The 25183-nt window shown below is 34.0% G+C and overlaps 1 protein-coding gene across 3 annotated transcripts; it reads right to left on the bottom strand.

The window, feature by feature from the left end:
* Nucleotides 1–44: 44 nt before the first annotated feature.
* Nucleotides 45–23971, bottom strand: LOC124537189 (synaptic vesicle membrane protein VAT-1 homolog-like). Of its 3 annotated transcripts, none has more exons than XM_047113924.1 (9): nt 23584–23971; nt 10991–11120; nt 9683–9898; nt 8091–8242; nt 5984–6087; nt 5319–5374; nt 4417–4611; nt 3717–4003; nt 45–2268 (listed from the first exon to the last, which is right to left on the bottom strand). In XM_047113924.1, the coding sequence occupies exons 1-8, from the start codon at nt 23832–23834 to the stop codon at nt 3734–3736; spliced, it is 1374 nt and encodes a 457-aa protein (XP_046969880.1). In that variant the 5' UTR covers nt 23835–23971; the 3' UTR covers nt 45–2268; nt 3717–3733. The 3 variants fall into 3 exon arrangements, with proteins under 3 accessions (XP_046969880.1, XP_046969879.1, XP_046969881.1); XM_047113923.1 differs by having other exon boundaries at nt 3766–4003; XM_047113925.1 differs by having other exon boundaries at nt 3796–4003.
* Between the last annotated feature and the right edge of the window lie 1212 nt (nt 23972–25183).

Here is a 25183-nt window from a genome sequence, read left to right as displayed (position 1 = left end):
GTAATTTGGGTTTTGTCGAGAGGTTACTAAATAAAAGACTCAAATAAGCATTTTTACAGATCATACATATTTATTTATCCATTTTATAGTATAGATATCACACTGGCCCGCCCTTACAAAAATAAATGTGTAATATGTTAACGACCCAGTCTGTGGCTGGCGTGGCGGCGCAAGTTCCACCATTTCTGGCGCTCTTCTCGACAATAAATATTGGCATCAAATTCGATACTAACCTACAACAATTTTGGACACAATCACAAACGGCGCGGTCACCCCAGCCACGTAATCATTGTTGAGTTTCATCAGTTAATCTTATAGAAGAGAATTCAGATAAATCTAAACCATTATACAGGTCGATATACACAAGAATTTAATAATATATGTTAACATTAAGGAATTCGCACATATTTGACACATAAAGCGACGAAGATTACTGGTAAGAAGACTAAATAGCTTTAAGATATTGGTCCGAGACACTGAAGCGAGATTTATCCGCGCACGATACGAAACTAGCACCAAGCCACCGTACGAAAAGCAACATGTCGCAGCCGCAGCGCATTGCCGCTCCATTTGATGGTCACCATCACATCTGTTTCCCGAGTCGGAGGCAGTCTGATTGATCTGGTGCTCGCGAGCTCACAACCAACGGCTAACGGTTCCTACGCTTGCACTAAACACTTTAAGTGATACTAAGTCGGACACTAAATACGCGCTCACGCAAATTATGCTCGTGCAAAAAACGTTCGAAAAGGGTAAACATTTATAAAAAAATCTACGAGTTTGTTTGCTTTTGGATTCGAACATACATTGCGTCAACGCTGGCAGGTAGTTTATTGAGCAGTAAGTATATATGCAGGTATTGAAAACTATATAGCCTCGTTTTATTCCGTAAATCCGGACTACCTCAGCCTTTCGAATATAAATTTTACATGCGCTTGATATGTTATACAGATAAAAAGTTTATTAGTACTGGGTACATACACTTATAGGTTATAACCATACTGTACATTATATGGCGGTAAACGTTACTTACAAATTTACGAAAATCAAGAGTACTTTTAATTATATGCTAGGTATATGAAAAGAAATGCTGTGAATATTGTTATCAAAACATTATTCCTAATATACATTGTGTTTAAGTAAGTGTATTTATGTTTAGATATGTGATATTTGTGTGTAAAGATACATAAAAAGCTTTTTACTTAACAAGAGATCTCATAGTCGACATTTGGTTTATAAAAATATGACTATATCATAGGTGTCGTAATCACGTTGTTTCACAATAAATCACCGACGGCTACAAATGGTTCCGCCACTTCTATTCATGAAGCTTGTCGGTTTGGTGTTTGCAGTCTGAGCTAACGGACTATCGCGTTCAACACACAATGACCGGTACGATTGAGTGACTTTTGATTTTTGTTTCTTTTCTTAACTAGAAAATAATTTACAAAACTTCTAAGTATAAAAATATAATTATAAAACATTCGATTGTATTTTACACTCAAATAATAAAAATCAATGTCATGTATAGGCAGCATAAAATACCGCAAAATATCTAGCATACCTAGTACAAAATATCACACGCAAGGTTTCATTCGTTTGAAGTTCCAAAGAGCGGCGAGTGAGTGAACGACCCGCGGCGCGAGGGCGGGGGTGGGTCTCCAGGGCCAAATTTTAAACATTTACTAATAAAATATTAAAGCTTAACATACATAAAGATTAAGCATCTCTGCACCTTAGATATACAATAGCCATTCAAAATAACTGCAGACTAAAATATCTCATCCTAAAATAAAGTCTTAAACATTAAACTATAAGACTCGACAATTCGAAAACTTCTTAACTTAGGCCTGATTAGAAATTAAAATTGGAATAAAATCGAAATTCATTGACAATTCGCTGGTCGAATAACAAATTCATTACTATTTAAATAATATTATTTAAAAATATATAAGAATAGAATGTGATGATAGAATTATATAAACTAAACTTATCAAGAATTGTACGAGAATGTCCGAACCGATTGTTACATTTATGAAAACAATAAAGAAGAAAGAGGATCGGACAGAGCCGTACTCAGACTTATTGAATAATTTTATTAAACATAAAACATGAGGCAACACAGTGAGACGCCGGTGTAAGCACAAGGCGGCCGTCAAAACGAGCAGCATCAACTCTAAAATAATCAATTGGCGGTGGTTTGTCTGGTCCTGTCCTTTGGCGAAACAATTCAGCTAGATTCCTTCTCCTTCTCCTTCTCCTTGGACTCTGGAATTTGGTTAATTACTCCATTAACAAAAATATTTCACCTTATGGTCACAAATACACATTATAAAATTTAAAAAAGACAATTCCACTTTCATCTTTCTTTACATTAAAAAAGATGTATTTAAGTAAATGTAACTCATAAATGTAGAAAAATCGTAGAATATTAGCAAAGCTGCATATTTATGATCTCATTTTATGAAATGAATTTAACATGCTAAATAGTAAATAATAAAAAGATTTATCTTTTTGTGGTATTTACACATTTAAAAATATTAAACGATATAAGATATATTGATTGAATACATACAATTATTATATCGTATATTTCACGATTGTTGTAAATTATGTATGAATGTATGTAAGTAGTATGACTATCTCGATTTCATATGACCAAGCTGACTAAACGTACATTTAGTAACAGCCTTTAGACGAGTTTTTAGTTTTGGTTTAAAAAAATATAACTTTAATTAATATTGAGTATAACAATTCTGGATTGAGCTAGAAAGAGCACAAAGACCATATATAATTTCCCCATTTTAAAAATCAATCTTTAATATCCAACAGAAGTGGAAGTCCGCTGTAAATTGAGGTGCTTCGAACCTGAAATACTTATGCTTCTATATGATATAAATAAAAGCCGTGATCAATGAAAATTATGATCTTCATATGGGCATAATTACGTTAACTTGTAAAGTGCCAGCAACTGAAGGTAACAGATAAGAAATTCTGCCAATAATTTTATTTGTACTCAAAGCTTTACTTTACGAGATTTAATGAGAAATAATTCTTTTTATCTACATTTGTACACTTTATATATATGTGTATAGCTTTTGCATTAATATTTATTTTATTACGACAATTTGAACTTATTAAATAATTAATTAACGGCAACCCTATTTTTCTAAAATTATTCAGGGAGTGTATTCCTTTTTTTAATATAAACTCGAGCAATGTGTTGCCTTGTATTTTGTAATGTATTTAAATATCTCGAAATGCACAACCCAGAATCGGTTTTTGAGTACAATCAAATGACGTTTTATAATTAAGCAATAATAAAAGCATTGATCATAAGCGTACGGCATAAGCAAGTCTAAAGGCTGCAGTATCAGATAACAGCAAGGCTTCGGTCTGGAAGCCATCAATGTGCGTTTAGTCTGTGCGTAGTAAATAAAAGCCAAAATAAAAATTTCTAAACTCCCAATTTTTGGCAAACTTTGCAAAGCGACTTCAGCTATATATGTGGTTAACGTAATATGATATGATTCAGTATTGTTTAGATAATATTATAATAATACAATAAGTATATCATTTTTCTATTGATATTATATACTTATATATGACTAATATAAATACTAACAACATTGCCTGTATGCTATGTATGTATTCCGACTGTCGAATAAGCTTGCCATGATTTGAGTTCTATAATAAATAATTTTAAATATACGTACGATGTGAAGCGGCTATACTACGCATGCCTGGCCATAGATCGAGACTGACCTTCGTCGCTACCGTTAGTGACCTCCTCACCATTCTTGTCACCGTTCTCCGTCTTTTTCTCCTCTTCTTTAGGCTCCTTATCCTTTTTCTCCTCGGAGCTTTCCTTGGCTGGCTTCTTCTCCTTACCGGCCTTACCCTTGGCTGGCGTGGCGGGCTTGGGCTTCGGCTCCAATGACGGATCAAGTACGAGCTTGCCGATGTTCTTGCGGTCGTGCATCTTCTGCATCGCCTCACCGACCTGTATTTTAATATAAAATGTCATCAAATCAATAAATTTCTACTACACCCAATGATATTCTAATAAACAGATATGTTATACCCATACTAAACAACAGAAAAAAGTTTGCCGCGCCGGGGACCGTTCATTTTAGTTTATTTTTACATTTCGTTAAAAGTAAAAAGGATAACTTGATAAAAACAATAAGAAAAAGGGACAACTAAATGTTTTAATTACGTAAAACGTATTACAACGTAATTATGATGTATTATAACGTATTAAACGACTAAAGGAAAACGTCCCAATTAGGACGTTTTCTAGTCTTCACTTTTTGCGCGTTAATAACATATCTGTTTACTAGAACATCATTGACTACAGTTTGCAGCAAAATCGGACATAGTTCGCAAGTATTGTAATTTGCAAAAGTATCGTACGTCTTCCAGCGCCCAGGTGGAGTCCACCAGCGGTTTGACCTTGCCGTCGGTCCACAGCGCGAACACGCGCTGCACGGCGCGGCGCACGGTGTCGGCGCGGCCGTGCTGGAAAAGCAGGTGTCGCAGGTTCAACCCGGCCAGGCTCTTGTTCTCGTCGAAAAGCTTGATGGGAGACACCTTGTCCACTTGCCACCACTGAAAAGTGACACTCGTCAGATTGCTGATAACGCTTGAGTGGAAAATATTATTTTTAAGAAAAAATATTTGCAAATTTTTCTTGGTGGTAGGGCTTTGTGCGAGCCCGTCTGGGTAGGTACCACCCACTCATCAGTTATTCTACCGCCAAATAACAGTAGTCAGTATTATTGTGTTCCGGTTTGAAGGGTGAGTGAGCCAGTGTAACTACAGGCACAAGGGACATAACATCTTAGTTCCCAAGGTTAGTGGCGCAGTGACGATGTAAGGAATAGTTAATATTTCTCACAGCGTCATTGTCTATGGGTGATGGTGACCACTTACCATCAGGTGGCCCATATGCTCGTCCGCCAACCTATACCATAAAAAAAAAATATTGATTTAAAAAAAAAATTATAGTTCTTCCGCAGCCGTTACTAAAAAAGTAAGAGTAACACTTTTTGACTATTAGAAAGGTCTTTCGTATGATAATGTTATGAAATATATTTTCAAATCTTACATTAATGTTAAATACAAATAACTTTCTATCTCTGTGATATAAATTAACTTAAATTTTTACGAATAAAATTTTATTTTGATCTAATTAAAGATAATTTGTGCTCACAATACAAATATTTCATTTTAAAAGTATTTCTTAAGATAACTTAATTATGATTTTAGAGACAATGAGATGCTAAAACGAGATTATTAATATATTAAATACTCACGGCACGCGCCGCGCTGAAGAAACTCTTAGTTTCGCCGGTCACGATGTTAGATGATCCTGTGATATACATAATAGTTTAGTGCATTCAACTCACACACACAAAGACAAAAATAAACAACAAGCATTTGAAACTTCAAAGTCGACTATGAGTTTTCGAAGACATCAAAACTTAGTCAATTCTTATTTTTGTCTGTTTTACGACGAATCAAATTATAATACTGCTTGCGTTAGCGGCAGATATCGGTTTCAGGCTGACCCAAATCAGTGTAGTTCAAATTGCCTATCATTTTTACAGGCGTACAAACATAGAACTAATAAAAATAAAAGTTCTTTATTACTACTTAAAACATTGAACGATGGTACGATATAAATAAGCATACATTGTATGTCTTATCGGTGTAATGGCTAACTTACAAAACTGCAGATTCATGAAAGAAGCCAAGTGGAAATAATAAAAAAATATTGGGAATTTCGGTCCAGTAATGTCTCAGTAGCAGTTTGGAAGTTAGACGGGCTTACACAGTGCACTGTCGTACCTCGGAGAGCACTTAAACTGCGTCGGAACTCTGAACTATCTCTACGATCGTCGGCATAAGGGACGTGTCATCTCTAAACCCGTTTAAAATAACATCAATTTTATCAATTTCTTAAATCAAAATAACTTACCATATAGGATATATCGGCCCATTGGTTTGAGGAGAGAGTATCCACGGTTACATTCTTCGCCGCAGAGACAATCCAACACGATGTCGACACCGTCCGGTGAAATCCTATATAGAAAGCATACCTTTATATAATCCTTTTAATTAATATTTTTACATTTGTAAAGTAGGTACCTGGTGTCATTAAGTTATACATATTTAATCACTTTAAGTCTTTGAAGCCAGGGGTGTCTTTATTAAAAGAAAAAAAATATTATAAAAAAACAAAAGCCACACTCGAAAAAAACTTAATAATATTATTTATATAAAACCTCTTTTGAATATTACAGATTGACAATAGGTATTTCAAGGTAACAAGCCACAAAATCAGTCGTAAACAAAGACAATCCCAAGTGGATCGTGTAAATCTTGAAACATTAATATTTAAATAGTACCGACGTGAACGATAAGTAGGCTTTTTATATTCACATACTTCCTTGTACTGTCAATAGAAATATCGATGTCTGAAACGGTTAATGCATTATGAGCTACGATAAAGATGAACTGTAAATAGATTGCTAGTACTACATTCTTATAGATTTTACTACACATTACAATGGCGTCTGCGGCCTCACTTACAGACAGTAATAGGAACTGTTTTGTTTATTTACATTAGGATTGTGTGGCCCAGTTTGTTTACGTTGAGAAGAACTCAACAGATATAAAAATATCTTTGTCTATTTACGAGAATTAAATGCCGCGCTGCTGTTACGAAGCAGCTGCCTTAAGGAGCGAGTTATAAACGGAACAATTAGCGTACTGTTCCCAACTTAATTGGACCTTGACTTTACTAGCTGTGTTCCCATACACCACTTAGTAGGGGTGTCAAATTATATCGTTGAGTGAAAGTGAGAACTTTTTTTTATAATTCAATAGCATTGTTCATCACGAGATCGAGATAATTTTAAAAAGTTGATCTTAATCTGTTATTCATTTTTTATTGTTCAGAATATACGTTAAGTTTGTTTGTAGTATTTTTAAAAATGAATACCAATTTATTCTCATTCCATACATCAAATTGCAAAGATGACTAATTTCTTTTAAATTCGGAATGAAAATTTTACTCAGAGAAAACAAGAAACTCATCTAGTATGGAATAATATTCCTTGTTTATTAGTGTTGCCATTAACGTATATTTTTATTTTTATTTTTTATTAAAATATAAGTAGATACCTACTTATAATTATATTATTATTCTTACAAAAATATAAAATTATGCGGGTAACCCTAATATTTATTGATATAAAGCAGAGATACCGCAGCTCTCTTTAAATTGGTCTTGTTTTAATCACACAAGTGCGAGCGATATGGGTGGGACAGAAATATGTAACACTAATAACTATCAATTAAGAAAGCTTGGGATCTAGAACAATTAGTTAATTACTGTAAGGAATGTAATGAACTAAAATTCCACACTTAATTTTTTTCATGATTACATCAGAATAAAATACATATAAATTATATTGAAAGCTAAAAAAATATAATTCGTTAAATTCCTAAAATTTGTAGAATAATCTAAAATAATTTAAAATTGTTAATTAAATACAATATACATATACATCAAGTTTAGATACACAACAATTTATTTATCACAATAGTAAAAATTATTATTAGAACCTTTTTTATATTGAAAGCACTCATTCCTTTCATCCTAAACCTCGAACGATTTTTTTTGTTAATGTACCCTACATTACGAAAACATTTCATTTTATGAACACATTCCTTTTTTCAAACGACACGATCTAAATTAAGAAATCAAAAATAAAATAACTGAGTGCAACTTTCGTTACTGCTGACAAAATATGATTAATACTTAACCTCAGATGTTGAAGATTTATCTTGTTTGGAACAAGGTTATTTAATTAAATAAATTAATACTTATTATTTATGCACCGAAATTATTTGAATGACGGTCAAATGCTATGCTGTCTTTTTCATGTTAAATTTTAATGTGTAATGCGTCTTTTATAGATATCTTACTTACCCAAGTCAAAATAGGAACCTATATGCAGGTACACGACTGCTAAAATTGATTTATAAGGTATACGTAAAATTTATATAGATATACATACTTCCTAACTTCACTGGTGTAGTCGCTGCCCCTCTCGAGCAGATGATCAATGTTGTTATTGTTAGCTTTCAAAGCCTCGTGCTTGCTTTTGGAGCACACGCCGAAAACTGTTACATTTTCCACAGTCTTCGCCAGTTGAGCCACAGCTTGACCCTGTGACGGTAATACACATTTAGCGTTTGCTTATATTTTCTAATTACATACCAAAAGATACTTTTACCAACAGTATTATACAAATACATCTTAGCCATTGTATAATCTATACGTAATAAAATATACGACCATTGAATTTTTAATCTTAGTATATATTTTCATTTGTTTTGATTATTCGAAAACCAAGTTACAAGGGAAGTTATTCAAAATCGTTCAAATATTATTTAGGTAATATTAAACATTTATCTTATAATTATTTTTTAAACTAATTATTATTGTATGTTTCCAAAATAACACAATTTATTTTTCATGATATTACCTAAAAAAAATTGATGATTAGGTAATATACCTACTTAAATGTCAATTTAAATTGCAGTTCATTGACTTCAGGGTAATGAATGACGTAACGTCGGAAGCGAGAACATTCCAGAGCACACTAGGATTTTTCTCACCCAATTCAACGCAATTAGACAATCTACATTGTTTTTGCTCAGTTACTAAGCTCATTTTCTCATACACTTGCGGTTTATAAGCCAATACGTAGATATTAAACAGCACTTCCCAGGGTCAATGCTACAGATTTATTTTTAGCAAACTTCATTTATTTGCGCATGTCAGTTCCGAAGAAATTTTATTTTTCACTTATTTAATAAAGTACAAATAATTTCAAGCGAGTACATTGGTTCGTATTTATTATCCTCGACTGATTTATATTTTAACGTTTTCCGTTTTGTATTTAGTTGTTTGTTGATAGAACCAACATTTAAAGTGTATTAAAATATTCCGCTTACAGGAGTAACGGTAAGAAATAAATAAGAATTTACTTAAATCTTACTGTTCAAAATTTGTGTCAAAATATAATAGCTACTATAAAAACAACAAAACAATATAATCATCGCTGGAATAACAATTTAAAAAAAAAAACGAAAACTGTCGGCCATTTATATAAAAAGCGAAATAATGACAGACAATCGCGGGTCGTCGAATCGTGCTTCAAAGGCTTCATTCGTATTTTGCAATCCTATCTAGTTGGCGTAATTGAAACTTAAGTAATAGCAGTAAGCCGACCGTCCCGGCCTCATTGCAATATGCTGCAGGCTTCCAGGATAGAAAATCTGATTTGTTCAGCGTTCCCTCAATAGAAGTAATTATATTTAAAAGTAGTATTTTACTAGGAATTTTCCTCTACTGCCCGTTAGCTTTAAATTATTTTTTTAACATAATAACGAGATTTTAATCTCGTTCGAACCTAATTATCGTAATTTTCAAACTAGTTTACAAGTTAAACATTCACAGGACCGGTTTTTACCTAAAAATGTACATATCCATATATTCGTATTGTATATTATTTACATCTTTTACTCTTCATATCAATCAATTATAAAATATAAATTTTGTATGTGAGATCTTATAATAAAACTTATAGAAAAATATATTTACCACACCACCGCCAGCGGAGTGAACGAGGAGGCTTTTGTCAGGCGTCAGGTTGGCCATCTCGAAGAGCAGGAGGTAAGCCACCACGTAGTTGGTGGTAATTGCCACCGCATCCAATGCAGACATACCCTCGGGTAGAGCGTATACATATTGAGCGGGTACAGTCACCAACTCAGCCCAGGCTTTGTACTCGGGTAAAGCGACGACCTGGTCTCCGACCTAAGAAAAATGGAATGACTTAATAATAATAAAGTAAAGCAATATATTTTTTAATAACTTCACAAACAGACGAACTTTAATTCAAACCGGTATTATTTACGCGTCGGCATTTATATTATTTATCGTATTCACGTTGAATCATACAGACTTGCCTACTTGATTATTACAAACGTTAGTCAATTTAATAGTATCATTAACTTGAAGTATAGCATCCTTCCAACATATAAAGAAATGAGGTCAATGCTCTGCTAATTTACTTTTAATTATTAGTAATTGACTGTGGCGATAATCTTAAGTGAAATTCGACCTTTAGCGCAATTCTTATCATCTTGTAACCATTTTAAATGAGCATTAAGTAACTAATTTAGTCAAGAGATAGAAGGTATGAAGGTACATTGAAAGTAAAATCAGTTAAATAGGTAGGTATCCCTCTCATCGTCTCTAAAATCTGACAAAGGCGTTCTATTCATTAGGCTTAAATATTATTATACCACTTTGTTGCACAGTCGTGGATGTACTAACGTGAGTAATATTTTTAAGGCAAAGCTAAAAATCTTGTACAAGATTGTAAATGGAACATGTTCTTAAGAGCTATAATTTAGAATCATTATAGTTTATACCTATGATTGAACTCCGATTATTATTACGAATATTCTTAATATAACGTTTTAAACAATGTAACCTCCTTACACCTTCGTAGTAAGTCGTGTGCGTGACAGGTTTTGGTGTTTGATAAAAAATAGCCGACATGGGCGGGACTTCTCAATCAAAGCAGACAGGTCAATAGACGAACTCTTGATCCAATATTTTAATACAAAAACCCGAGCCATATAACTTGGTTAGATTAATGTTGATCTATTAAATTTTATAAATGTATTACTATCGTAGGTAAGTTCGACTCAATTTGTTTATCGAAAATTCTACTTTATTTTCTCTAGTCTATAAATCAGATAACACATATTTTGACAAGGTATTTATCCTCTTTTTAAAATATATAAGTTACGTTATATCGTTATTATTTCAAATAAAACTTGACTACAATTCAATTTACACTGGTTATACTGCACATAAATACTCAAATTAACAATTTACCTTAAAGTTAGTAACGCCTTCTCCGATCTGCTCGATTTCTCCGGCGCATTCGAAGCCAAGGATAAAAGGTGTTTTTGGTGGTGAATCAATAGCACCCTGTCGCACGATCAGATCCTGGAAGTTCAAACCGCTGAAACAAAAGAAAAGGTACCATTAATTAAATTATTTGTTCTATTTGCGATGTATAAATGAATACCCTTATTTAAGTTTTAAGAAAAAAATATTGTCAACTCTAAAAGACTTGATATTTTAATACATATCATCACGCAGTTCATGATATGGATCTCGTTACCATTTAATAAAACGGAGTACCTAATTAATGTAGTGAGGCAAAGGAATGCGGTAGCCATTTGTTATTATGCGCCAGAACACGACCGGAATAAAGAAACCAACATTTAAATATTAATATACCTATGTCTATGTATCAATCATCAGTCATAAACGTGATGCGACACCTGCCGATTACTGCAAATTATATGAAGCAACGATATTTTTAAATAACAACAAAAAAAATACAATAATGCCTGCCATTCGTAGTCTTCAAGCTAAAGCTTAAAGTGCAACAAAATCATAATCGTTTTACATATGGAATGGATTGATATTGCATTATAGTGTACAAATACGTACAACAAGTTTAAAATTTTGTTTATAAAACAATCTGCATTCTTTAGAGGAAGTAACACCTAATTTGTATACTCATCCGACCTTTATTGACTCGAAAACGGACGTGCGGGTATTTTAAAAGTAATAATGTTACCTTGTGGGTGATTCACGTTGATTGGGTCTGTATGCGTAGTAACGCAAATACATGTAATTGTTGTACGGTTGGTACGTGCTTGGTGTTATAAACCGCGGCCGTCGGTCGAAGTAATCGATATTTGCGATTGTCTCCCACCTCCCACTAGGGTTGGCGAGTGCTGAATCGATTCGAAATTATTTCATCAAAATCAAACATATTAATCATACAAGTGTTTTATTACTAAAACAAACTAATATTCCACCTTGTTATGTTAAACATTTTTGGCGTGATATAAAACAGCCCTAACCAGACAAAGGTATCGAAATAATGCATTCTTAATCATATTATACACAATGGCTATGACGTCAGTTATTGTTTACTCGTATTGCCATATTTACTAGCCACTGTGTTATACAGTATATAAGCTGGAATTGATAAGTGAATAACGCAGAATACTGACATTACTCAACTTTACATTATGTGTACTAACATTCTGACTCTATGAAAACCTAAGTTTTTAGCGTATAGAAGTAAATGCCAATAACTCACGCTGTAGAATTATAACCGGATTCACGTTGGGTGGTCTCGCGTGTTTAGAAAACTAAATGAAAATTTGATAGTGCTATAAATATTTTACTACCTATTACATTTCTATTATTAGGTACTTAGTTACCATATTTCTTCAAGATCTTAAGTGGAAGTTATTCAAAATCAAAGATTTTTTATGTTTTAATAGACTACTAAAATGAGGATCTTCAATAGAAAGTTTTTATATGTCAATAGACAACAAACCATTTACATCGAAATGACGAGATATCATTGGTCGAAAGCTTGAAAAATCTATGATATTTAATATGGATCTTTGGAAGTTAAACTAAAATGAATATATGAAGTAGGATAGGGTTATATTATATGTAGTGCAGACTTGCTAAGAGCAAATGTATGGGCGGGGTAAGGTACCTAATGGTGGAAGATCTTTATTCCTTCTTAATGGAATAGGCTGTTTGGATGTACACAATTTCCAAACCACTGATCCGTATTGTACTGAGTTAATAAGTGCTTACTGTTATATACACATACGGGGTAGGTATTAGTTTGTAAAATCTAGTGAAGATATACATTGAAACCCTTCAATAATAAACAGAAAATGACCCACTATCGCTGTTACTAATATTTTGTTGTATTATAATAATGTATTGTTTTCACCATTCCATAAAAACGGTTTACGTACGTACGGTTTTACCTTATTTTTTAATGAAATCGTATTAAAAATATTTTTAATATCTTTATTTTTCTCGACTCTGTTATAATCTTATTATTAGAAGTAGTTATATCTAAGATAGAAGCTTTTAGATGTACGTATCTAATTCATATAATTATTGTCGATAGAACGTATTATACAGGATGAAGGCACCCCCCACTATTCTTTATTGAACGAATGAATGAACGTGACTCAAGCTTGCTACAAAAATTGTATCTTCCTATTAAAATGACCTTTAGCCGAAGTGAATGAATCACAGTTTGCGCCGGGTTCATTGTTTACACTGTTTTGTTATTTGCCTGATTCATTTGAGGGGACGGACGCCACCGCTCGATGTAGTTCAGGGAGCGGTCCCCTTCACGGGCTGACTCTACAATATTATTAATGTGAGCCCTAAATAATTGTAAGTAATTACGTTCGTGTTGGACTCGGAACCGTGTCTACTAAGTACTGTCAATGCAATTGCTGATATTGTGTTTTTTTTTGCCCGCATTCATTTTACTATCCAAATGATCGGTTCTGTACAACCATAGTTTTGTTAAAAAAGAAAAATTGACCCTATATAATCAATGATCATTGGTGGGACACAAACGCCGTGAGTCGGAATGCTAAGCTCAGATAATCTCTGGCACTCGTTTACTCGCATTGAAATTTCCACGCACGCTACCTGACCGTTTATTCAACAATTTGTATGGCTTCCTTTTACATCAATAGATCGTAATATGCGCAGGTAAAAAGATTAGTTTCGTTTAACCATTAAACATTTTAAGCCCTTTTTCAATAGGAAGTATACTTCGGTAGATTGTATTTATTTTTACAAAATATTTTTGTTATTCGTTGTTGCGTGTCTCAAATTTTTAATAGAAATTATCGTAGGTACAGCCAGTAAAAATTTGCCTAAAACTATTAGCATATTTTTAGTAGAAATTGTCTATAGTTCCCTAAAAAATAAAAATCATCTACTACATTCTCTAATCCAATATAACGAAACATAACGTCTTTAGAAAAACCACTGATGGTATTTACAATAAACCGATTACAACCCTAGTAAAGCGATAATGCGGTAAGTGCATTATGTAGAATTTCTATTCACGCAATTCAAATAACTTTCCGGTTTATTAAGCAACGCCGAATGATACACGACGAATAATGATGAATAAATTATTCTTAAGTTCGCACTGCAACTCCCTCGTCGTATACGTTTCGATATTAATTTGAAACGAATGAATGAATGAATGGAAATACCCTAGAGTTCGGGGTAATTTAAAATTGCATCAGGGTTGAACGCCGTCGGCTAGGCGCGACCCAGCGGCGACGGGCGTCGCGACGGCGACGCGCCAGGGTGCCTATAATACCTACTATTTAGCCTAAGTATTAGACTCACGCAATCTACAACATTAAACTAATGTGACCGAAAGTTAAAGCCAACGAACTCTGTTAATCGAATTTTTTTTAATAAAATTCACCCTGAAACCGTTTTGTCACTCACGCATAACTTTTGTTTGATTTTAAAGTGATAAGACTAAAACAAATAGAGAATTATGTAACGCACGCTCTAATATACTTACTTCAGCAAAACAATAATAAAAGGACTTAATTATAATATACAGAAAATTTGTATGTGGAAAAGAGTTCTATACACCAAAGCATCGGCTCTAACTGCAGATGAAATTGCGGCTTTAATATCTAGTCAAACACATATTAAATAGCCTATAAGCGCTATTGTAATGCAACGTATGCCCACCATAATATATTTCAAATTATGCTTCCGTTCGGCGTTTATATTTCATGTTGTAAACGTGGTTACTGCTTATACTCGGGAAAGTACTGAAACTATCTACATCGCATTGACGGCTGGACAATAAATCCAATCTTGATAATCAGCTCACCTAACAGTTCGTAAAAAATTCTAGAAAAAAACTCGGAAATAAATACTCTGATTCAATTTAACAGGTATGTAAAAGTGTACAATGAAGACAACCACATGAACAATAATCCCTGCGAATCCCTGAGTCAGTGCTCAGTAATCCGACTAATTGGATCCAATTTAGATATCAAATTGAAATAGACAAGCTAAAAATGTCTCTTGTAAAATAACTTCCCCTCGCAGTCATAACCGCTTTGATTAAGAGTGCCTATTGATTTACTCATTCATAGAAGACATCAAGCCTGCTGAATAAGACTGCTCTTTGTATGTTCATATTATCTGCCTTATTCGTAAATGCAATGCTGTCAGCGTGTATCGCATGCCATATTTCATTGATTTATATGTTTAATATGTAACATTTGAAATGCTTATCATATTACTCACAGAAAGGACAATAGTTGAACAATATTGTGATTTGTGAATAAAAATAGCACGATTTGCTTCACGTGCTGCTAGTACGTACAACCGCACCGAATGGAATTTCCTCATTCGCGTGCTTTCTGATTCATTTGTATTCTGTAGGTATGTGTTGGCTGCTGACGAGTTAGCGAACTAACCTACGCTGTATTACGATCGTATTATGAATAGGCACAGGAAACTGCGGCTTCAATTATCGGTATTTTATATTCTGTTAATAAGTTATAATATCCTGACGCGTGATTTATATACCTAACGTTTAGATATTTAATTTTTCAAGAACTTTGTAATTAAGATTATATAACTATTATACTATGCTAAAAATAGCTTCGATATTAATAATTGATTGTAAATTTTGTTTTATATTTCAATTATTTTCTAGCTAAGTGCTATTGATGTAAATATATGGAATTCGGGCAACATACATCGCGTGATCATATGAATTGTGTTAATAAGTCTACAAAAGTAAATAGCGTGACTTAAAACCTCATGCTTTTATCCGTCTACAAAGGTATTTAGGGTACATTAATATATATACAACAATTACGGCCCAACGATAAAAGTTGAGCTACTTTTTAACATGATCGTACGATTAAACTGTCCCAGAAAGCTTTTATTTTCAAATGAAATATAACTATAGATTTGACTTTAGAATAATTACGTCTAAACAAAGTATAAAATGCACGCGATTGCGTTTTTTGTTATATAGGAAACTCCAAAAATAATAGTAATTTTTGTACAATTTACATTGATTTTGTGAACTACCTTCTATTAGCCTAAATATGACAATGGAAGGCAAAATGTTTTGCACGATAGCTAAGACTTTATATCAATAATTTTAATGTTTATTAACATTTATCCTAGCATACTATAATTTATTTACTTTATCATTTAAAATTGATTATTATCAATGTAAATGTTTATCTGATCAATTAATAATGCTATTTTGGTAATATAACGAGAATACTTGAAAACGTTTTTCAAAATAATTATTAATATTCGTTCATAAGAAGTACCTTGAATATTAAATACAGCTCGTCGTAAATCCTGTTAATCCTTCGGGTACCTTTTCGGAGATCGGAAGCTAGCTGGTCTCATGCATCCGGCTAGCGGTGCTGTTGAACAATGCGTCACTCACACGTGACCATTGCTTCCGATCCACGACTAGACACTAGCCACGTGTTATTGTATGTATTATTTATTTTAAATGACCTGCCAGACGCCTCTGTGATTTGTAATGAGATATATTTAGTAGGAGCTGTGAAGGCATTCTTTGAGAAGAAAGTCGAAACTCATCACTCACTCACATAACACGAACGTCAAGTGTCAAAATGTGATATATATGACATAATAATTGTATAGTTTATAGGATACATGTATCAATAAAGCGTATCGCTGTAAGTCGCTTGTCAAAATTTCAAGACTGATTTGCGAAATAAATTGTTACAAAATCGACGGTGTCCTTAAAACGGAATTATTCAACGCAATACTTAAAAAAATATAATAAAATTTTAGATATTTTCAACAAGATTTTCTTTTCACGTAAAATATAGTTATTATTTTCCATCATTATTGATTTATAGAAATTTCTTACCGTGTTTTTAAAAACCCTGTTTGTTTCGTTACAAATATTTCAGATAAAACTACTAGTAAGCAACTAAAATGTATATATTATGGTTTATCAATTTCACATTTATTATAACATATAATTAAAAAAAATACTTTAAAAAGTTGGAATATAAAATTAGCATATAACTTTTTTCCATTCCATACAACAATGACATAATGAGAAACGGCGACATCATTAATTATTGACCTCTCAGGAAATGAGTCTTCATTCTACAGCTGGGTGGACACAGGTTTGGGGTGGTCAAACAAGCATAAATTTAACATAAAAACATCCTTATTCAGCCAACGACAATTCATTCAACGTCATTCTAAATATTTATTTTACATCAAGAATCGATAGAGCAAGGCGAAATATTTTAAATAGAACCAAACAATGAACAGAAACATTTGAACATTTAATAGCGGATATAAAACAGACAAGAACTCAATTGATAATCAAGCAATTATCGCTTTCAAAAGCAACAGTGGTACTCTGATAATAACCGCCCGTTCTCGAAGGTTCAAGTAACCAGTATATTTGATATAAAGTTACGTTACATCTTACGTCTCCTCTTATTTCAATTTTAGGCTTTTTTTTCCCCATATTCAGTTCAGTTGATTAAAATTTTAATAATTTATATGCTTATGTCCTTGACCTTATACACCTTTTACGATCCACTCTATGGTATGTTTGTGAAACCCTAATATACGTATTTGATATTATGTTCTTCGATTAATGTATATTATACAGTATTGTTATCTTTACTCCTTGTATGATATATTGATTAGATAAAACTCTTCTAGCAAAAATAAATAATAATTAATCTAAATTAAAATATTAAATTAATTTCTCGAATAACTTCAACCTATGATCACAATCAAATCAAATGAATTATCCATCTCTTCATTACTCTATATCGAAATAGAAACTTAACATGCTAACTTACTCAAAAGGTGTTAACACGTTGAAGACAGAGAAAGATTAAAATTATTATCTCTGTTTGTACAATCGGATGACTTCACAAACAATACTATCGATACTTACTGCCATTCCTAGCATTCCAAAATCTTATCAATCTTCTTGGAACTGTTTTACGAGTCATAATCTTTGGAATCGCTTTCTTTTGAACGATTTAATGATAATTCCATAATGAGTTCAATATAACAATTTATAAAGACATTTTATGAATATGCAATTGTATAAAAACCTTAAGATCGTGTGAATTATAGCAGCCAATTTTCGACATATTATACTTACAATGTTAGTCTTTGAACTATGAAAGACAAATAAATTAATAAACAGGCACAGCTGTACTTCATTAAACAGGATTATATCCAACTTTAAGCCACTTAAACGCTTTAATATTTTTATTTAAATAACCCACATTCAATCGACCCTCATTGGTAACCATGCGGGTAAAAAAGGGCATCTACACCCAACATGACGCCTGTTTAAGTTATAAACGGAATATCATAACACTGACCGTCCCAAATGTCAAGAGACAAAAAAGGTTCGCGACCCAAAACCGTAGGGCGAGTGTAATTTTGTCACTCGTGTTAGAGGGTGCTTTTACTTCTGCCTAAATATAGACCCACAGCCACTACCGGAATTTATTCTCTAAACACGTATTAAAGCAGCATACCTTTGAAACAACTCGCTTTAAGAACAAAAGATTTAAGCATACCTACTACATTATAAGATGACTTACTGTGCATTACATTTACTTTTACCAGACTGCCAAAAAAGGCACGACGGTTTTTTACTTGTTGCAATCGTATCGCTATAGTCGATGCTACCGAACAAGTTCTGTGCAAATTTTTTGCTGATAATTTAGGGTGCGCGATAAAAACGTAGCCTGGGGCGTATCAAATAAACTTAAAGATGACATAAAAGAGTCGGACAATTATTCACCCCGATACTACCCTAACCTTGAACAAAGCGATTGAGCTTTCATCGGCACGTGGCAAGATATGGTGATAAAACATTAATTGCATTAGAGGAACTGCAAAATTTGTGACAGGAATCATAAACACTATGAATTTTAAAATAACGCTCAAATGCTTTCTTTAACATGAACATTTTTATTTCCTTTATTTTTTTATTCATATGTTGATTCTTATAGACAACAAATTAATTATACAAAAGTTTTAGTAAGAAAGAGGTTTTAATATGTATTGTGCGGCATTGTGCGTTCTGTAAAATAATTTTATTTATTATTGTTGTACAGTTAAATTTAATGGATCATGAAAATGATTCTAGAGAAAGACCGTGGGTAGGTATCTCTGATCCGATGATAAATTGCTTGTCTCCGCTCGAGTTGACTTCGCAGCAATAAAACTATGCATTAAAGAGATGCTAACATATATTTCACTGAATGGGATTTTGTTTGCAAAATAATTTATTGATTCGTAATCAATCCTCGTTGTTGGATTAAGATGTAAATTGTGTTATGCTTTATTTTTAAACCGGAGACATTCTTTTTTTTTTTAAATCGTCAAAAGAGAATGTTGAAATATTATTTTAAATCTGCAGACGACATTGCGCAATTTAACCATTTAAGAAATTGCGGTTACAAATACGTATTTCGTTATTTTAATAAAATGAAAACTTTAGATAAATCCTCTAGACAGAGAAAAAAATATTTCCAACACATGGTTCTATATAATCGTAGAAGAGTAGGTATGCTTAACGGGTGCTATAAAAAAAAATAAGCTTCGGCGTCGAAAGACGTAGGACCTGCGGAGATTGGTTGCGAGGTACGGGGACCGGGGACGCGTCGTATTGATCTGCTCATGGCCTCCGCCCGCGTCCCGCTCCCACCCCCGCGCCCCCGCCCTCGCCAGACATTACAGAAGCACTCGGAACCCTCATCCCCTGACGCACCGCCACCGCCACCACCGCCGCCGCGCGCCCTCTCTCCCCGACGCAATGCAACCACACCCCTTTTTCATACGAACATCGAGTCACGGGATTTTCCAATTCAATTTACTTAGCACTATATAAATTGATGGCTGGCAATTATAGAACATAATATGAAACGATAGAATAACCTTCAATACCACCGACATATTATGATAATGATAGCAACGTGGTGAACGCGATTCGGATTACTTATTAAAATGTATATTTTAGCGATCACCACATTATTGAGGGAATTTCTACGAAATCTTAATCAACCTAGTAGATTTGATTTGATACTATTATGACCGAATTCGGTCATAAATTCTATATGTGACAAAATTCAGGAATTTAAAAAGACTTAGAGAATACGACATGTACCTATACTACCATAAGAAGCGAGCTGATTCGATTATGGGCACAATAAGCGATGAAGCTTTTTCGTAAGTTCATTGACTTCACGAACAATGTACCTACGGCGAACGACAGCCAGACCGGCGCGACTGCGCCACCAGCATCTGCTATACGATCAAGGGATTTATAGTCTCACCACATGTCCTCGACCAAATGTCTATTTCATAATGTCCATGTCACAAATAGCATGCCATGAAAGTATGAATACAAAATCGTTTAAAAGGATTGAAGTTAAGAGTAACATAAACTGAGAAAAAATATAAATGTTTTTTGTTACACAAATGAACTACATATTTATTACACTCTTATCTATAATATCAACAGAAAATCTTGCAAATATGAAGCATTGAAATTGCTTTTGTTTGTAAATGAGTCAATATCGATAACTAACTTAACTGACTCATCAGTGCAAGTAGAAAACATACGCATCAAAAATAAGTTCGTGACGCACGGCCTGTAGTCACCCTTTACGATCACTACAATTTTTTTGCAAATTATATGATTGCAAATATGTAAACCATTGTTATAAAGCCATTACGTGAATAGAAATACCGTAAATATCAGAACTTCAGAGAGACAGCGTACTTCGTAGAGCGATAGATATATGTAGTTTTAGGTCTAAAGATAAATTCTAGCACCAAATCGATTACATACACAACTTATACCTAGATCGAGCATTCCTAATAATTAAATACAACTACAACCGGCGCAGTTTTACATTTTGAAAGTAAGAGTAAGTACAAGTAAACTTATTATGCTTAAAATATTTTCGATTGCAAGAAATTGAAACATCTGATCCTTAGGACTTTCAAGAAACGAGTAAACCACCGTTGAATTGCAGAAGCAAGTCCACCCACTCAACGATAGTCGCAGAACTTAGCAAGTTATACGAATCGAGTTAGTTCAAGAACATTACTTTCTAGTGACTCATAGGATGAGAGCTATCTTGTACAGACGCTCTCAATAAGGAAGAGGGTAATAAACAAATTCATCTCTCCCATCTTATGTGGCTTCGTAGCCTATTAAAATGCACAATACTGCACTTTATACCATGGAGGCCAGCCCTCGCTCACGATGGGCAGATGTTATTTTTAGGAATTAAATTCATACACCAACAAAGGAGAGGATGTGAGCAATTAACACGTACTTTCGTTGTTACAAGACTAACGCTGATGACAGTCCAATGGAATTATTCTATATAAAAAATATCACGTAATCAATCAATAAAAATACCCTTTTAATATGCTCCCATCTCACATAACACTGCGAGTTAAAATATGTACAGATTCATAGTTGAATACGAAAAAGCAATTAATATCATATCATTCTTATGTTTACAGAACTCTCAGAAAAAAAGAAAGCATCTCTGGGCGTGTGTACATGAGACTGTTCTCGGAAGACGTTTCCGACACTGACTTGACCTAATTGAATATAATGGTGTGTTATTCATCTGTCCAATCCTCTCTTGATGCCTTCTAAAAACATATTAAGAAGAGCGGCGGCTTTAAAGCGTCCCCGCCTATCCTGTACTCTGTTATGGGTTTGGATTTCATTTTATAATAGTATATTATGTCATTAAATTAATAGCGCTATTAAACAAGGAACTCTTTATACTTTATAAAGCAACGAATCTATCTTATTAATAAAAAAAACTGTTAGTGTGACGGTTGTTTCATGTTGTTGATATTTCACTTTTAAAAGTACCTACATAAATGTTTTTCAGTAACATTTTAAAGGCATACTTTTGATTATCTATGCATGAGTTTTTTCTTTTCGTTAAATAATACCTTTTTTACGTAACTCTCTGTAATTGTAGGGCAACAGTCTTCGAGGTATGTGGTTAGTTGTTTTGTTTATGTTATATTTTCAAACAGGGCTCGTTTATCCTTGAACTGCGCTGTATTTAGATTTAAAGACGATCTTTGAAACTAAACATATCCCTCCTTAATCTTATAACGTGCAGAGAGTAACAATCGTGGAAATATACTCATTTAAAAATATTCACCCGGTACATTCAATTCCGTCGGTATGTGTTCATCTCTGTGTCAGACATCTAGGATAAGTTAAAATTTTAGAATCAAAAGAACATTTGGTAGATTAAGTGATTTGGTGATAATTATTCAAACAGTTCCGGTTGAAAACGACGTGAGTTCAATTTATATTTTCGCGGCAGCTGGTCCAGAGTATGTCGCGGTCATTTACATAGTAAGTCGGCGATAAGCGAGCTATATTTAGAGACAGCGGGGATGCACTGAGCTTGCTTAGCACCTCACACCTACATATTCTCACTCCCTTAACCTTACCTCCCTTCAAAAGATAATATACCATAAGGATAAAGTTGCAAATATACTTATTTTAAACTTAGAATCTGTCTATTTATCTTCTATTAGACTTCAACGCATCAAGTTCGTATGAAAAGGGGGAGATATATAAGAGCAGTACTATGTAACCAATTTAAGTTAAAAATAGCGCGACAAATTGTTTCTTAAAAGTGAAGTATTCACTTTGTTAAGGCTGTTACAGCAGTTTATATTAACGAGAAAAGTGGCAGATAACTTATGACTCTTAAGTAGCCTGTCGGCGAGACTGCCTCGATGCATTATCTGAAGCACTGGAGCGATAAATTCAAACAAAGAACAATATCAGTTATTTAAATTCCCTTTCGCATGAACTCACTTTACAGTTTCATTTGACATTAACGTTATTTACTGGTAATAACGTAACGTCCTTGTTTTACGTGTAAGATTTTGTTTGATTGCATTTGCAGATGGTGATAATCAAAATCATTTTCTTTATAAAAATTGACATGAATTTTAAGCGTGCATCGTCTCCGGGCTGGTCGTTAGAGTGTAAATTCGCTTAGGGCGCGGGCGCGTCACCCGCCGGCAGGCAAAGGATGCAAGTGTGCGTGCAGAATTTCCAATCGGGTACATAAGCCGTGCAACACGGCGAGGCAGATGTTAATGAAGCAGGCGAGACGCAGCGAACGGGATCCGATAGTACAGTGCAGCCAGTGCGAGGCACTGGGTAAGTGGGTACGAGTCACCGCCCGTGAAACTGTATCACTGCTCCGAGTTTGATACATAATATCTCATTAAACGTCATATCGAATGTTAATCGTTTACTGGAATTATTGAAACAATCGATACCGGTTCAACGAAAAAAAGTTGACAGTAATTTGCCGGTTGAGACAAAATCTACCTCCGTCATTGTAAAAAGTAAATAGTAAAATCTTAATATTTGAATCAGAAAATACAGATACACGCCCCGTTTGAGGTAGTAGGTAATAAGAATTTAAAAATCGTTGTTAATGTTTAAATTGACTTACCATGCCTTAACGCGAATGAGGACCTCTCCTTCAGCGACAGTAGGTTCGGGTTTCTTCAAAATCTTAACAGTTTTCAGACCACCGAAGCCAGTGAGAACGACTGCTCGCATCTCCTTTGGCGGTGGAGTCTCCTTTTCTTTCTCCTCGGTGGCCTTCTCAGGCGTTTCCTCAGGAGGGGTTTCAGTTGTGCCATTTTCAGTCGGGGTCTTTTCAGGCGCAGCGGCAGCAGGGGTTTCTGTGCTTTCCGTCATGTTTAATGTGTGGTGGAATGAACTATCGAGCGATACGGCAAGCGGACGCGATGCGAATGAGCCCGGTCGAATGAGGCGGAAGCCGGCCGGCGAGACGACGCGTCGCGAAACGAATGAGTGGAGGGAAGGGCTCGCGCGCGCAGCCGGGCCCGGGGTGGCGGGCGCCGGCGCGGGGCCCGAGCGGGACGGGGGTGCGGGCGCGCCGCGCGGCGAACAGGTGGCCGCCGCCGCCCGAGCCTCCTCCCCGCGCCCCGGTCGATCGACCCCCGCTCGATATTGCACTACACAGAACCTGGATTAACTTTATTACTCCATGGACGATAAAAAAACCATTGAAGTTACTTCGCCCACTCGCAAAATCTACCTAAAAATCTAGGCACAACCTACTCCACCCAGAACGTGACTTGGCAGCAAAATCAATAGTGGATTGCAAAGAAATCAATACTATGTTTGAGCTATATGTTTTCACAATTAATGACGAATCAACCGCTGGAAAATCCCGAAATCCCTAATAATTATAACGTAATGCCTACCCACATCCGAATAAATGGAATGAAACGGATATCTTTCAACTTGTTGAGTATTACAACAGGTTTCACTATTATAAGCTGGGATTATAGTTTCTTACATTATATTACATACTTTTCACTCTTATTGATGTACAACTGTATACTATTGTATTATGTAGCAAACAAATGGTAGAGCAATATAGTATTTGTATATTTAAGTCTATTTACAATACATACTTTAAGTCATTTTATAAAAAAAAAAAAAAATTATATTTCAAAAAAATATAGTTACAGTTTTAAATAAATTGAAAATGTTTATTTCCACACATGGATTCCTTGTATATGAGTTATTAAGTATATCTTCATCATTGTCTTTGCTATTATTTATATATTTATATAAAAAAAGTTAGTTAATGTCGCCTAGTTACTAGACCCATAACATTAAATAAAATATACCTACTACTAGCAACAGACTAGCGAATAGTTTCAAGCAGGCAAAACCTCTTCGATATTTTAAATCAGTATAACACTTACTAGTAACTGTTGAAATTATATTGAATATAAGATATTTATATAAAGACTAATGTTAAAAGTAGCATTTTAAAAATTTGAAAGTTTTTACAATCAAAATCTTAAAAATATACTTATTTAAGACATTTCTAACCTGCTGGTGTAATCAATAGGAAATAATGCAAAGATTTTTGAAAAAAAAACCATAAGCCTTAGGCTCGTACTCTGATAACTTCGAGGAAAATAATATTTCTTTAAGTACAACTTCTGAATTTAATATCCATCGGGCTATTGCCCTTTGCTAGAGCGCACACTAAAAAAAATGCTAAT

This window comes from Vanessa cardui, chromosome 18 (assembly GCF_905220365.1).
Source record: "Vanessa cardui chromosome 18, ilVanCard2.1, whole genome shotgun sequence".
NCBI classification, from domain to species: domain Eukaryota; kingdom Metazoa; phylum Arthropoda; class Insecta; order Lepidoptera; family Nymphalidae; genus Vanessa; species Vanessa cardui.
The sequence above is the reverse complement of the archived record's forward strand: the minus strand, read 5'-3'. Positions and strand labels throughout refer to the sequence as shown.